The 18,444-nt window shown below is 41.2% G+C and overlaps 1 protein-coding gene across 1 annotated transcript in view; it reads right to left on the bottom strand.

Moving 5' to 3' along the window:
• The window catches only part of LOC142103586 (sodium/calcium exchanger 1-like), a 57,521-nt gene extending 40,457 nt beyond the window's left edge, over window positions 1-17,064 (bottom strand). The window contains exons 1-2 of the mRNA XM_075187661.1: window positions 16,814-17,064; window positions 9,759-11,518 (exon numbers count right to left, since the gene is read on the bottom strand). Coding sequence (XP_075043762.1) covers window positions 9,759-11,473 — 1,715 coding nt within the window. The 5' untranslated portion in view covers window positions 11,474-11,518; window positions 16,814-17,064. The remainder of the gene's footprint in view (window positions 1-9,758; window positions 11,519-16,813) is intronic.
• Window positions 17,065-18,444: the final 1,380 nt, after the last annotated feature.

Genomic DNA, 18,444 nt, shown 5'->3' with positions numbered 1-18,444 from the left:
ATACTTTCCATTGCTTTTGTATTGCATATCCATCTGGACTGAGTTGTGTTCTTCTCCGGAGCCTCTTATCCACTGAAGCTATTGTTACCATTGACTTTGTTTCCTATTGCCTGGATTGCTATTGTGACTTTGTATACTTCAAGCAGCGCTTGTCAGTTATTGTTGTATTGTGGATATCATCGTGGGATCAAGTTCTGTGTGCCCCGTGTATACTCTGCTTTACATTCATCTCCTCGTGCCCCTCCTCACATATATATAGCAGTGGTACAACTTGCTAGAGGCAGACCACTGACTCCTGTTCCCTGTGACACCAGTTTCAAGTATCCTCTCACATAGCAGTGGTACAACTTGCTACACGCAGACCACTGACTTCCCCGTTACCTACCTTCACCTGGATTCCATTCCTTCACTATAGACAGCGGTACAACTTGCTATACGCAGACCGCTGACTCTCACTACCTCCTCGCTACTCCTGGACATTCCTCCTCACTATAGACAGCGGTACAACTTGCTATACGCAGACCGCTGACTCTCACTACCTACTCGCTACTCCTGGACATTCCTCCTCACTATAGCAGTGGTACAACTTGCTATACGCAGACCACTGACTCTCCTCACGTTTCCTTGTCCATCTGGTTCCTCGTGTACATTCATCTACTCATTACCAGTTGCTGCTAGTCATAGACTTTCCTTGAGCATTCTCTCACCATCTGCTGTTTCTCCTGTTCCGTTGTCACCCTGCTACCAGAGAACCATAGTACCAGCTATATTACTCTGGTAAGTCCATCATCTGGTGATATCCTGGGCAAAGACTCCTAGTGACAGGCTGGTATTCCCTTAACCAGATTTTCACCTCTGCAATCAATTTTGAATATAGTGATGTGACTAATTTCCTCACATTCTCCTACTGGTGGTATGCTCTGTCAGAAACCACATTGGTTACCTGTATTTTACATAATCCAATATAAAATACTGCTACTAACATAGAAAGCAATTAACAAGACTACACCAACATACATCTCTTCCCTTGTATAAAAATATCTCCCAACTTGACCCTTGCACTCTGCCCACAATCTGTGCCTCTCATCCAGACACATTACTTGTTCCAATTCCAGGTTACAGATATTTACTCAGACAGCACCCACTCTATGGAATTTTTTCCGTCCTACAAAACTTTCCCCATGTATTTTTTTTTTAAAGTCGTTTTTTTGTGTTCCCGCAGGTGGCACGAGCACCGCAAGTGAGGGGGGAGCTGTCATCACCCACTGTCTAGCAGCCTGCAGAGCAAGCCAGGAGCTTCAAACAAGATCGCATGAGACTAACAGCTTCCCTGCTCACTCTGCAGGAAGTTTTCTGCCAGCAGCATAGGTAAGTACAGTGGCCGTGTGGGTGGCATAATATAAATAGCGGGTTATATGACATGTCTGAGGGGTGGTGTGATGTGTCTGGGGGGTGGCATGGTGTGATATGGCAGGTGGTGGCGTGATGCATGATGTGGCAGGGGGGCATGATGCGTGATGTGGCAGGAGGTGGTGTGATGCGTGATGTAGCTGAGGGGTGGGGTGATGTGGCTGGGGAGGGTGCAATAAATGTTATTATAATGTATGTATTATATACTGCGTGATCTGTGTTATGCACAGTGTTCACTTATTGCTCGGTTTTCTATATTTACATTTTCCAACAGGTCCCAACATTCCAGGATTCATTCAAGAATCCAGTATCAGCCTGTGAAAGCTGCAACAACAGGTAGGTGAGAGTAACACCATTTTAATACATAATGGGAGAATTCAATTAGCAGTGAAGTGTCTCCGGAACGTCCGCAAGACACTTTGCGGCAGAGATTTGACAGAAATCTCCTCCTATGTTTACTTGCACCTCAATGGGGTATGAGGGAAAATGAGCTGAGTTTTCTACCATAATTGTCAGCAAACTGCTCTGCGCGATGTCTGCATGTCACATCGTCGACAATTGAATCTCCCCAATATGTCATGTCTAAAGAAGCGCATCCCCGCCCCATGTTTACCACGCCCCCAACAGTATGTGGGCACGCCTCCTTTGGCAGCACACAGAGACCTTACTACTCGCCTGTGGGGGGGTGGGCAAAAAATTGCTGTACCGGGGCCCCAAATTCCTCTTGATGGCCTTGTGGATGCCACCCTCATACGACAAGACTTTCCTCTTGCCTCCAAACCTTCGATCCTCCTCTGCAACTCACTTCTTCAGACAAACCTATTATGTTCCCAAACTACCCTTCTAACACCTGTCAGCTACTTTACTGATTACTATCCCTCGACACAGTTTTACACAAAACTTACATGCAAATTCTTTATATGATCAAACATGTGGCCCCCATATCCTTCACCTACAGCACCTTCCAGCTCTATTGTTAAATTTGTTTGTTAAATCTTGTTTAAAATGCCTGCTGATATGTTATTACAGATAGGTGTCTCTTTCTTTGATTAAATTCCTGAGATTAAGGGTAAAGTGCGGCCCTTTTGAAGGTTAAAGGTCTGCTGAAGCTGCCCCTGAGGAGCATCAGGTTATTTATCACTGCTATACCATCCTAACCACCTTTTACCCTTGCAATCTGGCTGGACAAATATGCAGCATGTGGCATTTAGCCTTATGTATCAAACCCCTATTGTCATACACATTGTAAGCTTGCGAGCAGGGCCCTCTTACCTCTCTGTCTGTCTGCATTACCCATTATGGTTTTACAACTGTGTTATTCCCAACTGTAAAGTGTTGCAGAGTATGCTGGCACTACATAAATAAGTGTTAATAAATAAATCCGCACTTTATTATTCCCCTCTCTAGCTCTCTTTCCATTTTTTTTGTTTTACTCCCCCTCAGTCTTTTTTCCTCTCAATCACCCACTCTCCATCTCTCATTCAATCTCACCTCCAAGTCCCCCCCCCCCCCCCCCACTCCCCATCCCCTTTATTTTTGAGCACAGCCACTGAATACTGAGCACCATCTACGGGCAAACAAAATACGTGAGGTGCCTCTTAACAGACTTCTCCCCTCTCCCAAGCTCACTGACCAAGAGACAGTGACAGCATCACTCTCCCCCTTCTTCCCCCTTTCTGCAAGATTGTTTTTTTATCTGTCCTCACTGGAATTCCTCCTTCGACACAATTGTTTTTATATCATCTTCTATTAAGCCCCCCCAGCCTCATATATTTCCATCTCTCAATATTGTTTTATTTCATGCTTTCTTTATCCATTTGTTACAGACTGTATTATTTTCTGTATCTTTGCACTTGTTAACTCTTATGTCTATTCTCTATATTCCCTCTATGTATTATTTCCTCTTTGTCATATTGTTCTTTTTGGGACACTCCGTACCATCCAGTTGTCTAGTTTGATACTTATGTTATGAACTAGTTTAAATACAATGTTAGTTTTTAATGTATTGCCCTTACTGTACAGACTGCAATGACAACTTGTTCAATGAAAACGTAGCAAAATAGTGCTAGCTCGCTACTGTGATTTATAAACGATTCTTCTTACTTAAATAGTAATATTCAGCACAAGCAACTTACAGGGCCAACAATGTCCAATAGCAGAATATAAGAAAAAAAGTGGTATCTGAGCCGTGAGATACAGACTGAAATTTTATTACTACAAGTGATTGTTCAGGGGTCCTGTAGTCTTGACAAGCTGGTAGTGTTTTTACAAAATTGTCACTTAGCACATTATCATCAATATCAAATAATAATTACCTGAGAAAGGACCAACGGTTATACTTAGAGTGGCAATATAAAATTAATTTTCACTACGATTTAACCATGTTTTATCACCAAGGCAGGTGAGCAATACTAAGCTTCCACGGCGATAGATATCCAAATTATAAGAGTTAGTTATTGCTCTGGAGGTCCTCTGTTGAGCATGCTTGGGGACCTAACACTATACATAAAGTACAGCTGTAAATATGTCATTTTATATGTACTGCTTTTTTCCTTATTTGCGGGGAAATCTTATTAGAGATTTTAAATGATCTCAGCTTATGTCATTCTCTGCCCTATAATGTATCCTCATGTATTTTAAACTCTGCTCTCATTATTGCAGCATTTTAACACTGCACCCACAGTCTACACTTAAAGGAAGGGTACATTATGAAGATTGATTCTCCACAGGACACACAATTGTAACAGTGTATTTTGCTCAGTATGCAGCAATGAAGCTCCTACTGTTGGAAACAGTCAATCATCCACCAAATTGAAGCCTAGGGAAAACTCCCTGACTTGGGAAATCATGTGGGGAGTGGCAGAGTCATCTGTGCATATAATAGGATACAGAAGTGTTATAGTGTTATTGGCTGAAGACCAGTGATTACTGCTGCCCTTTAGTCCTGATGCCACAGGCGGTGAACAAATTCGTGAAAGCTCTTTAAAGCGAAAACAAAGTTTGGAGATAAAAGAAATAGGTTTGGAAGAGTCAATGACGAAAACTCTGATAGCTAGAAATAGCAACAGTGCCATGATTTATGAATGAATGCGAGTAAACAGCCAACTAAAAGATAAATCACTACATAAAAGCAGTGTACTAGCATGGTAAGTCCTTTCACGCACTACTGCAGTGATTGCCAATCAGTTTGATGGAATATACACAGTGCTAGGCTGAATGGTTCACAAGGGTTTAGCTGAGATGTAAAATAAGCTCAATATAAATAATGTACATTATATTTGACATATATTTTAATGAACAATTAAGGAAATATCTTTGGTTTACTTTGTTTTTTCTTATTTTTTCATTATTATTTTTTTGCATTATTCTACTTTTATTTATCACAAAATAGAATTACGAAGCAGCTGTGTCACAACGTGGAAAAATAAGTTAATAAATTAATTTTGTGCTCATAATCAATAAATGATTGCCACAATAATTCATATGTCAATGGTGCCTCCACTTATGCTATGAATGGCAAGGTATCTCAAACAGCATGTTTGAGCTAACGAACCTATCAAAAGCAGGTATTTAAAAGCTGTGGTTTTTTTTCTGACGGTTTTGACTAAACAGCCAGTAGTTTAAGTGTTTTGAAACCGCCAGACATTACCACCAGAAATTTGTGTCTATGTGCGGTGGGTGCAAACCGCCACCAAACACAATTTTTAGTAAATCTAATTCCTAAGTGTATGAATTTCAGCACCAATTTCAGAGGTACCAGGGAAAATGCTGTATCCCCTCTAGATCCTAATCTATCTATCAAGCGGCAAGCCCTGGTGTGGACAGCAGAGTCATTGGAGGAGAAAGGGCCAAGAGTTTATGCTATTATGCTATTATTAAGCCTGTAGGTCCATCTAGACGGCCTGTGCAACATGTCCCACTCCACTCACCAATGCTGGAGCCGCAGTGTATGGAGAGCCAGAGTGAGTCATTGTCGGGGAATACCTTGGGTTATTAGCACAAGAACATGAAGACCAAGACTATGGGGTCAGCATAGAACTGGTGCCTCTATGGGAAGGGGCTACAGATGAAAGTGTGCCTCCTCCCCAGAGGCTAGTTATTGTGGCTGGGGTAATTAAGAAGACTGGGACCTCAGTTGTGGCAACCCCCAGTGGTCTTAGTATACAGGGCTGCCAAGAGGAATTTTGGTCTTTACAGCAACTTTTTTGGGCCACCACCATAGATGCTTAGGATAGAGTCTATGCGCCACTGTGGATGGACCTGCTGAGGTGTGGACAGACGTTAGGCGTCAATGATTCCCCGACATTAGCTAAAGGTGGACCCAGCAAAGCAACACCGATGTGCCCCCATAGCACCCCACAGTACACACACAGTACCCCATAGTATACACAGTGCCCTCATAATACTCTATGACTGCTGGTGCCCCGTGTAAGTACCATATGTGTCTCCTGACTCTCTATATGGACAATGTTCTGTGCTCAGCTCCCTGCTCTCCCAGCACAGCCTTCAAATGTTGTAAATGCAATGTTCTCGTTTGAGTTAGTGCATGCACAATGCTAAGATCTGCATGAGTAGTATACAGCTGTAATTCTCATACTATACCACAGGGATAGACCCAGGTACACTCCGCTCTGCACAGGTCCTCTGCGATGCTAGCAATGGGGAACAGGGGGGGCAATGAACAGGCCAACACAGGGGAGTAACTTTTAGCCCAGGTGCAAGACTCGACTCAGCAGTCTATTAAGAACATTTTAAAGGAAAAAAATGCAGATGCCCCCCTGTCCCACATACAGGCCCAGCCTTCAGTACTTTATACCAACCCCCAGCCCCCCTCTCCCTGTTAGTATAATGGACATGGTGCACAATGTGATCTATGCTATATCTCATTAGCTCAATTGATTTGCAATACTATGTGCATGTATGAGCGTTCAAGGAATTTAAAACATTCTCAACTAAATTTGCCAGAATGCTTATTTTTGTAATTGCAGTTGATGAAACTGACATCAGATCATTTAGTGTTATAAGAGGGACACTGAAATTCTCCCTTTCCCTAATCATAATGTAACATGTCTGACTACAACTGCCAAAATCTCCCTCTTCATCTGTAGAATTACTGGAAAACTCCCAAGAGAGCATCAATCCCAACTTAGCCAAATCTTTAATCGTTAACAGTCCATTATTTCACTTCTGTTTTCTTAAAACACTCACGTTTTTAAACCATTAAAAAAATAAAATATACTATGCAGATACCTAAATTATCTTTATTCAAGTTTAATATAAAAAATTAAAATATAGGCGTACAAAGTAATGTATGCCTATTACTGATATATGTAATTTTCTAAGAATAAATGAAGAATTCTCCAGCAGACCAAGGGCTAGATTTACTAAGCTGCGGGTTTGAAAAAGTGGGGATGTTGCCTATAGCAACCAATCAGATTCTAGCTGTCATTTATTTAGTACATTCTACAAAATGACAGCTAGAATCTGATTGGTTGCTATAAGCAACATCCCCACTTTTTCAAACCAGCAGCTTAGTAAATCTAGCCCAAAATGTTAATTAAACAATGCGCCATGCTTCCTGCTTGCTTTGTACAGCAATCCATTTTAAACTGGCATCTTATAGAAATGGTAGCGATTTTGTACAGCGCTAGAAAAGCTTTCCACAAGTGCACTGCCTCTAAAACAAGTTATTTTCTGGTTAATAAGCCTTGTTTATAGTTACGCAGAAACACAGCACATTTAATTTTGTGCAAATGTGTCTATTTGTTGTTGTATTTTAGATATGAACACAGCTGTAAGAGTAAAACAGTAACTTCAAAGCCCTGCCTACTATCATTGTTGGACGGTACTCTTAATTCATTTAAACTTTTACCTTACATTAAAATATTGTTAATTAATTTCTTAGATAATTCATGAGAGCAAGGAGACATCCTGACTGTTATCAGTGGCGGCTGTGGGTGCAGGGGAGATGTTGATATGAGGCCCAAAGGTGAGGGAGGCCCATCCACCAGCACACCCAGATGCTCTGATCTGAGTGGAGTCCTGAGCAGAGCATGCATCGCACCATGCATGCTCAGAAGAGGCTCCTTCTCTGCTTTTTTCAGATCAGAACGGGATTCCCAGGAGGCCCAAACAACATCACCGTGCCCCTAAGCTTTGCTATTGGGCCTGGCAATGCACTGTTCCTCCAATGTGTTTATTATGTGTGTCACATTTATGTATACTAATGTTTTATTACACTGTGAAATAGGAACATAAAAATATGACTTTTCCACATAAAATGCACCTGGAGTTGAAAAGGGTGCCTAACTGAAAGTAAGGCCTATGCCAATCTACAGAACGTGTAAAAATCAAATCCTTTTTTCGGGGAAAACCTGGGGCTACAGGCTACAAAAAAACAAAATATGCAATTACTGCCACTTGAAGCGCGATAAATCTCATCATACAGCAAAAAATCTTATTTTTGCACAGGAGTCAAATTGCATTCAGCATTCCCCAAATGGTAATCTATGTACACTTGCACAAACAGCTAGAGCATGATCACAGATCGCTATCTGCAGGCTCATATCTTTAAACTTGTGAAAATTATCCAATTCCCTTTAAAACAATTCTTGTCTTGGTAAAAGCGGAGCTTGCTGGTTACTTAAGTTTATCTCGGTGTATAATAAACCACAATTCCTTTTGTTCAAGCCGTCCCCATATGGGACTCATCTATGATTGTAAATAAAGATGATTTTGTGTATGAGCAAAGATACACTGGCACACTATTTTATATTTGTAGATATGCGCAACTCAAATAAAGGTCACATCTAAAGATACGTGTAACACAATAAAGATACATTTCAAAGGGGTAAATGCCCCTTAACAGCCTCCCAAAGCACAAGGGGCTGTAAGTGCAACACACAATATTGACACAAAACATATATTTTCCCTCTAATAGTCCCACCCTTTCAGTCCATGTGGTCTTGACTATGTATTTCCCTCTGCACACAATAGTTACTTTCTACAGAATCTACTACGATTGTTTATCACCTTAAAGGATTGTTTCACCCATAAGTAATTCCTCATCCAGCATTCAGGCTATCTGGCTGGTTCCCTCAGTGCCTTGTACGTGCCAGCTACTGCTTTTTCACTCCCTCTGGCAACATATTGTCAATAAACTACTTGTCTGAGAAAAGTCTGGATGTTTAGGGGTGAAGAGAGTGTGGTAGACATTGATGGGCTATCTTCCATCCTATTAACCTGTTCTTTGTCTTTCAGAGAGGCAGGAAGTTGTGCACCAACAGAATAGTCCAGGTGTACGAGCATCAGAGGTGGGAGAAGACATCAGGGACCCACTGAATAGTCTGAATGCAGGAACCACAGTAAGCTTTGGCGACCAGGTTTTATTTAAGTGAATTTTCAGTTTTGGGTGGGTGGAGTTATTTTCAAAGAGGAATATATATATTATCTTTAAATATATAATGTATAGTTTATAGATCTTGTCAGAACTCTGACATTGTGGTTAACATCCCTGGCTCTATGCCCAATACATAGCTATAAAAGGTCTTAATACGACAGAAGACCACATAAGGATGCTTTGCACACACCTAATAGCATTAGATATTTTTTCAAATATCTTAAATTCTGTAATGATGTGGAAATTTACATAGACGTTTGGGAATTTCATAGTGGATGATTTTGTATTTAAACTGTAGCTTTCCAAAAAATCATTATTGTTGTGAACCTATTTATCTTCAATGCAATCTTAATAAAGTTGTATGTTGCATGATAGGAATGTTAGTAAAATGTTTCATTACATTTAACACACGTTATAATTTGATAATTCTGTATGCATAACATGCACCATGTAGATTCAGTTACAGTATAAAATCTTGACCTCCTTAGTATTTCATGTAGCAAAAGCCCTGTGAGAAACAAGATACAATGGACCTGATTCATTAACGAACTTAGGCAAGAATTTGAGTAAGTTTTCTGTACAAAACGATGTTACAGTGCAAGGGGTGCAAATTAGTTTATAAGTTAAATACTGACTGTTTTTCATGTAGAACACAAATACTTGATAGCTTATTTGTACACTGAAATTTAAAGTTGATATTTGTGTACTACATGGAAAAACAGCCAGTATTTAACTTATGTGCAAAATAATAAACTAATTTACACCCCTTGCATTACAACATGGTTTTGTTCAGAAAACTTAAGTAAGAATACTTACTCAAATTCTTGCCTAAGTTCCTTAATGAACCAGGTCCAATATATTTATTTTACCAATCAATGGGCACGCTGGTTGGCTACTACCAACTATTATGTGTGCTTATGCTTATAAATAAGGAAAATTCTATACTCACGTGGTCTCATCGTTCTGGAATTCCACTTTCCCAGCCATTTCCAGGTAGTCCTCTCCTGCTTTTGCAGTACCCTCACTGGTCCTGTAGGGTATTACAACTTTGCCCCTTGCTCCAGATCCCCTCACCACCTTTGCCCTCATAGTGCCTACACTCTCACTCACCCTCATGCTGCCCGACTCAAAGCTAAAGATACCCGCATGATCATCATCAAATATAGTTACTGTGGCCCTCCTCCCAGTCCCCAGCCTTACTCTACCCAATCCTTCCCTCACACCTCTTGCCCTGCGTGGGTTGCTCAGTTGCACATAAAAATGTTCATCCTCCTCAAATACATCATCATCGATGATGCCCAGACGCAGCTCCTTCTTAGTTTCTCCGGGTTGAAACACGAGTGTGCCCTCTGCCAACTCATAGTCTGAACCTGCATTGGCTGTTCCATCCTCAGTCCTGTAGTCTACCTGAACTGCCCCTTCACCGTCTGCTCTCTTGCACAGCACCCACACACTAACTGTTCCACAATTTTCAAAACATTGGTAGTGTGTGTGTTCAAATTCCACCTCTGTGCAACGATCCTCTTGCTCCCCTCTCCCACCCCCTTCACCATCTCTGGATCCACCATCAGTCAAAGCTCTCCTTGCTTGATCTGCTGCATGTTTCTTTAGTACATTGCCGGCACCAATCATCATCCTTGTGGCCTGGATTCTATAAAATGCTCTGCTTTTTTGTTGCTGTACAAGTGCCTGGTAATTCGCCAACTCCATCAATTGTTCCATGTCTTTGCCAGGATATCGTTGACGCATGTCTTTAAATACTCTGGCCATATCCCTCCGTTCCTCTTCCTCTTCTTCTTCAAAATCTGTGCTTCTTTCACCTCCAGCCATTCTCATCTCCCCTACATCCTCTTGTCCACCTGTATCTTCTGCACCAACCAGAACTCCTCGGCTTTTGCCAGCCCTATACTTTGCTCGACCTTCCCTTCGTCCTGAGTAACGGTAAAATAACAAACGTCTATCTGCCAGCCAGGCCTGTAAAACACACACTGGGAAGAAGAAGAATGTCAGAAGAGCTTCCCACACTTCCACCTCTCCAGGAGAGGACCAAGACAATATCAAGAAAAGCCAAACGTAGGCAAAAACACTCCAAAATGCAGTGACTGCAAAGACACGGGGATGGCGGATGCGACGACTCTCACCATCAGGGACTACCATCACGCAAAGGCCAATTATCACAAACATGTTGAAAGCAGCTGAGCCTACAATGGTGCTAGGGCCCATGTCACCTGCTTCAAAGCCTCTTCCAACTACCTCAATTATAGAAAGCAAAATCTCTGGAGCTGAGGAGCCTAACGCCATTAGTGTAAGGTTTGAAACGGTTTCATTCCACAGGCGTACACTTGTCACAGTCACCTCCCCGTTTGGTCGCCGGAATGTGATTCTGCGTTCTTGTGAAGTGATGACCTCAATGGATGCCATAAAGCGGTCAGCTATGATGGACATTCCCAGGAACATGTACACAAGTGCCACGAAGTAGACAATGGCACGTGCTGCCCGATCACCTGTGGATGGAGGATGCGGTAGCCATGCAGGTAGTAGAACACCATCTGTGCACTCTCCATTTTGTTCAGGGCTTGGTCCACAGGTGGAAGAGTTTAGAGAAGAAGTAGAAGCAACAAGGGTTGAAGAGAAGAGCAACAGGGAGATAAGGAATAAGGACATGGTGGAGAGAGAAGGAAAGGGAGGGATAGGTGACTGTTGGATCACCTAGAAAAATGAAAGAAAAAAATATTTTGGTTATTGTGTGTGACGGTGACAGACACAAGTTAAGGTAAATATTATTTCATACATGATGAAAATGAAGGAGGTGATTTATGTTAATAGTCTATATGGTTATAGGATAGACTTACATTTACCCATGTATACATTTAGGTTTTAAATGTGTATATCAAAAGAACAGAATTTTTTAAAAGTAAAGCCTACAACCCGTTTTTGTTTTGGCCCTGAAATATTTGTAAAATATACTGGAGTAGTTACATTTATCTCCTGATTAGTCTTTGTTTTCATCATTATTCCTCCTTCGCAAACACTAATGAAGTCTGCATAATTTTCTCCAGGTAATCTCTGTGGTGCGCATATCGTTGTTTGTGTGGACAGCTCTGAGGCACTTCAAACAAATCTATAGGTCTCTATGCTGACATAATTCCTTGGCAGTTGATTAGAGTTGTGCTGTGTTTACAATGAAAACAGACCAAACTCTCAGGCGGACAAGTCCTTAGCTCTCAGTATATAGTTATAATAAGTGCATTTCTCCCTCTTTATGTCGACATTATTACTTACTGCTATGAGCATTCACATATGGACAATGGATACCTTTATTTACTGAGCTTTTATTTACTGAGCTTTGCTGAGAGGCTTGGCAGCAGTTGGGCATACCTGGCAGAAGAGGGCACCCCAGGACTGAATATGAGCATCACCTGATCAGACAATGCAGGGATGTCCTCTATGGAACAAGGATAAAACTGCTGCAGAACCTCTTGGCCAATCGTGACATATATAGTTATTTCACAAGGTGTATTCACCCCCATTAACAAATGTGCATTAAAATAGAACTTCGATGTACTATATGTCACCTTTATCATACCAGTTTTAACATTTTTCCAGCTTGGTGCAAAAAATTAAAGCTTTACACAATTGTCCCTGACATTTTATTTTGTGTGTAACCCGTCACACACTGAAGGATAAACATTGCACCTGATATATTTACCATGTAGGCTACTTACTGAATAATAGTGTGAGTTTATGTGCGTGTATAAACCCTACAACCTGAGACTGATGCTACCCAGGTTATATCAATGACAGATGGAGAAAATCCCTCTTCTGAGAGAACCAATAACAGATGATCTCTAATGTCTGAGAATTACTAAGAATTATTGAGGGGATTCCCTAACAGTTGCTTCATTTAGATTTAGGACTTTTGTACCTTGGTAAAATCATGTTGCATTGCAGGGGGGCAACTTTAAATGTGCGGACAGATTTAAAAAATAAAAGCTAAACTCTAAATTGCAGAGTAAAAATAAATCAGTTCAGTATCTGAGTGCTACATCCAAAAGCAGCCAGTCTTATCCCTGCATGCAAAAAGAAATATATTTGCACCCACTGCATCACAACATGGTTTGTCCAGGTGAAAATTTGCTAAAGTAAATCTCTGAATGAAGCCCAGTATGTGTGTGTAGATAGATAGATAGATAGATAGATAGATAGATAGATAGATAGATAGATAGATAGATAGATAGATAGATAGATAGATAGATGGATGGATGGATATTTTAGGTGAGTAGTGCAACATTACAATTAGAGAATCCTACGTGGTATGGGTAAAATGCTGAAAAATATGGTATTTATCCTGTAACACTACACAATAATGCATTCAAAGCTTAAGACAACCTTGTATTATTCCTGATAGAGACCTATGAAGTCTGACTTTACCCTATGCTTTATTAACATGTAATGGATTCCTTATCCTTTTTGTATACTGAGCTACTCAATTCTTAGTTATGATATAACACACTGCTGCAGAATATCTACAAAAGATGGTGGTAGATATGAGCTCTTGGAAGCAGGTGCAGAATCTGACATGGGTCCCCATCCTTCCCCTGGTTTTGAAATGATTTCCAATTACATTCAATATATTTTTAACAGACCCCAACAACCTAATCAGTTTTCTTGCTAGCATTTATTCACATTGATAACTATCCTCCCATGTTGATGTTAATAAACGCCCTTCCCTGGGCATTAGCATCTAACCTCTTAAAATAAACCATGTCATTATGCACTAGTTCAGTGTTTCTAAACTCCAGTCCTCATGTATCCCCAATAGCTCTTGTTTTCAGGATTTCTTTAATCATGTTCAGGTGACTTAGTCTATATGGCTGGGTGAGTAATTATCCTACCTGTTTCCGCAGACAGAAATCCACAAACCATGAGCTGTTGGGGGTGCATGAGGACTGCAGTTAAGACATAATGCTTTAGTTGGATACCCTTTCTCATACCCACCTAAATCAGCTGCCTTAACTACTAGTTTACCTAACTTAATTTAGTTCTACCTGTTATATTGAGAAACATATTTTATTATGTACTTCACCAACAGACACAATCTAGCTGCATTGGTTTCCTGGTGGGGTTTTCCCATAGGGCCTGGACAATAGATTCTGTATGCACAGCAACCTAGCTGCACATGGATCCTGAGCTGAAATTATGCTGCAGCTTCCACATTTTGGGACCATAGAGAATTCAGGCTTTGTCACAAAGTGACTGCTGCTGAGTCTTTGCATCCTGTGAAGCTGTAATACAACGAGATCACCTGTGTTATCCCTGATATAGCCTGTGCTGTTGTTGTTTCACAGACACCAGCTTATTTAAGGCTCCAAATTTCTGCAACAGAAACTTGGGATGCCACCTTAGTTTTTAAATTGACGCAATCTGTACAAGCTACCCTGGCCACACTGAAGGAACCCCTAGCCTAGCAATGACACATTGACGGATCATGTGCCTTATTCTGTTCAATCCTTGACATTGATGAATTGAAGCAACTCCTGTTCAATTCTTGACACTGACATACTGAGAACCCTTGTCAATGATTAGAACTGCAGCAGTGAGGTCCTGTCTAATACCTGACCCTGCTATATTGTGGGCCCCCTGTGATATTTTTGACATGCACACACAGTACAAAGCCCAACATTGAGGGAGCTTGATACTGGCATACCAAAGAGGCCCTAGTTCTACCCCTGACACAAAGACACCAAGGGAGCCCCTCACACTGATATACCGAATAAGCCCTTATAACAAGGCTGACAATGACATAATGAGGGATTTACAGTTCTAACCCAAACACTGACATACCAAGCAAACACTTATCCCAAGCATCACACCCAAATATTGAGGGAGACAAATTGAGTCTGACACAGATATAGTGAGGATGCTCTAATCTTATTCTGGACACTGATAAATCAGGGAGAATCCCCGTTCTATTACTGACATGACAAGAAAGCCCCTGTCCCATTGCATAACACTGTCATATTTGGGAAGTCTTTATCCTATGCCTGACAATAATGTACTAGAGAAATGCAAGTTTCAAGCTTGACAGTTCTGATACTGACAGAAATATTAAAGGAACCCCTCCCCCAAGCCTGAGATTGATATACAGAAGAATCCCTATCCCAAGCCGGATATTGATATAGAGATGAACCCCTGTCCCAACCCGGATATTGATATACAGAGGAACCCCTGTCACAAGCCTGACATTGATATACAGAGGAACCCCTGTCCCATGCCTGATAAAGCTCTACAGAGGAACCCTTGTTCCAAGCCTGGCATTGATATACAGAAGACCCCCATCCCCAGTCTGACAATGATATACAGAGGAACCCCTGTCCCAAGCCTGACATTGATATACAGAGGAATCCTTGTCCCAAGTCTGACTCAGATATAAAAAGGAACCCCTGCTACAAGCCTGTTCATTCTCTACAGAAGAACCCTGACCAAAGCCTGACATTGATATACAGAGGAATCCCTGTCCCAAGCCTGATATTGATATACAGAGGAATCCCTGTCCCAAGCCTGATATTGATATACAGAGGAATCCCTGTCCCAAGCCTGATATTGATATACAGAGGAACCCCTGTCCCAAGCCCAACATTGTAATACACAGGAACCCCTGTCTCAAGCCTGACAATGATATATAGAGGAACCCCTGTCCCAAGCATGTTAATGCTCTAGAGAGGAACCCCTGTCCCAAGCCTGATATTGATATACAGAGGAACCCCTGTCCCAAGCCCAACATTGTAATACACAGGAACCCCTGTCTCAAGCCTGACAATGATATATAGAGGAACCCCTGTCCCAAGCATGTTAATGCTCTAGAGAGGAACCCCTGTCCCAAGCCTGATATTGATATACAGAGCAATCCTTGTCACAAGCGTGATATTGATATACAGAGGAACCCCTGTCCCAAGCCTGACATTGATATACAGAGGAACATCTGTCCCAAGCCTGATAATGTTCTACAGAGGAACCCCTCTCCCTTGCCAGACTCTGGCATATTAAGAAAGATAGACCAATTTCTAAGCTTGACACTGACATTCTGATATAGACCTTTTCCAAGCCTGACACTGACATACTGATATAGACCTTTTCCATGCCTGACAGTGACATACTGAGCAAACACCTGCCCCAATATTGACACTGATACATTAAGGAAGCACCTGTCCTATTGCCCGTGGCACATTCTGGGAGCTGTTTGTGTAACACTGACTGACTGAGAGAGCTTACCTCCTGTGACATACTTTGGAAGCCACTTGTGTGTGACAGATTGATTGACACCCATCACTCTACCTGATGTACTGAAAGACTTCTCTCAGTGCTATTGTAAAAACTGAGATATCTCATTCCCTGTAAGTGACATTTTTATCCCCCCTCCTCCATTGTATTAATTTATTTTATACGTCTGTATGCCTAAATTTTAGAGCGCTTTTCACACCGTAATTCACTTAAGGCCTTTTTCTTTCTGAATAATAAAGCTTGTAATCTTGTCAGTCTGCTGTGTCCCACTTCTCATAGAATAATTTTATGACATACACTCAGCTATAACTTGTTTAATTCCCTCTCCTCCCGACTGTATCTTCCTCACATTCTCCTTAGTTAATTATTTTTCAATGTGTGATTGTGTGTCTCATGCTCTCCGCTAGTCCTTAATGTCCCTCTATTTCCCTGACCTACACTCCTAACCCAGCTTGTCTTATTTTATACTTGTGTCTATCTCCTTCACTCAACCCGTTTGCTTTCAATCTTTTGTCTATAACAGTCAATTACCCCTCTCACCTTCTTTCTCTCCATCTCGTTCTCCGTATATGCACCTGCCTTTCATCTACACAAGCTTTCTCGGTAATTCCCATTATACTGGGGGTTTATTGATTCACTTTCCCCTCTCCTCTCCTTATACTGCAGACCTCCTCCCCACCCTTCCACTCTTCCCTCTTCCCCAAATTTGCAAAGAGTCATCACCTTGTGAATCCACCGTTGTGCATCCCCCTTTCAGCTGAACGGCAAGCTGGCATGTGTGAAAACACGCATGTGTGAAAAGATAAGTCTGCTAGTATGTGAACAGGCATGGGTATGTGCGTCTGTGTCAATGCTACACAAAAAAAAAAAATCTCTATGTCCCTGTATACTGCAGCTATGAGCATATACACACACTGCACTGTGATGAGAGAGAGAGAGAGGAGGGGAAGAGAATGTGTGAGATAGAGGAGTGTAGAGATGGAATGAAAGGATGTAAGAGACAGAGAATGTATGTGTGTGAAAAGGAGGGGGGAGTGAGAATGGAGACTATATATACGTGAAAGAGAAGAGAGCGTGGGAATAAGAGTAACATTGTATGTATGCATATTATGATTTTTAATATACAGCTCTATAAGATGTACAAATATATGGCAAAATGCAAACATTTTGTACATTGTGTGTGTGTGTGTGTGTGTGTGTGTGTGTGTGTTAAACACATGCTGCACATAATTTAATATATATGAGTGTGCCTATGCAGTATTGTATATGTACATAGAGAATGTATATCAACAGAGAGATATATTGCATACTGATCCAAGTACACACACATGATGACAAACATATGCAGAATTATACATTCTCCATTACACATGCAGTAAATGTCCATATGCACAAAGTAAATTTCAAATCCAGCTTACAAATGGGAACATTTTCCTCTGACAGAGACTGTAACAAGCGTGACAGGATTTATATCAGACATTAATCCCTTGCCTGCCAGAGTATCATTTAACCTTTCACCTGCCAAAGCATGACTTAACCTCTTCTGCAGCGTGATTTAATTACACTTCCTATCCAACATGTGTAATTGCGTAACCCCTTGTGTCCTAAAAGCATCACTTAACCCTTCCAGTTCCGCGGCATCATGTAAGCATTGTGTTCCACAGCATCACTTAACCCATATTCTAACACAGCATAATGTACGCTCTTATTCTGACAAAACAGTTCTAAGTCGCCCCTCGAAAACAATCACTTTGCAGCTTTCAACACATCATGTAACCCTTTTTTTCCTATATCTCACTTGATGGTTATCAAAACTTGCTTCCACAGCATCACGTAAACCCATCTACATTTCACAGCTTTACTTAACCCCCCAAAGCATTATTTGGCTTCTGTCTAGTAAAGAGTATTTTGGCTTCTCTTACCTGTCATGTCGTTATTTTGCCTGTCTCCTTGCACAGGAGTGTTTAAACTCAGGCATGTCACAGGATCATTGAAGGTCTCAAAATGTGTCTCTCCTGCCACAGCATCTTTTAACCCCTCCTCTACTAAAACAGTAATTTATCTCTCGTATTCTAAGAGGTGATTTAACCTCTCACTTGACAGACTGTAATGAAACATATTTTTACAAAGCATCAACTCCTCATCTGACCAAACATAAGCAAATTTTAGCCCATCAGCAAGACTCTGCAGACTAATAAGAACATTTTAAAGAAAAACAAATGCAGATGGCTCAGTGATCTAGTCCAAGATAGCGCACTATGGGACCAGCCATAGGCCCCCTGCCAATGATCAGATCATTTGTCTTCTTTCAAAGTATTTTCTGCTAGCACATGCTTAATACCTACTTATCTAAG

This window comes from Mixophyes fleayi, chromosome 10, assembly GCF_038048845.1.
Source record: "Mixophyes fleayi isolate aMixFle1 chromosome 10, aMixFle1.hap1, whole genome shotgun sequence".
Lineage (NCBI taxonomy): Eukaryota > Metazoa > Chordata > Amphibia > Anura > Limnodynastidae > Mixophyes > Mixophyes fleayi.
This window is presented reverse-complemented; position numbering and strand designations above follow the sequence as displayed.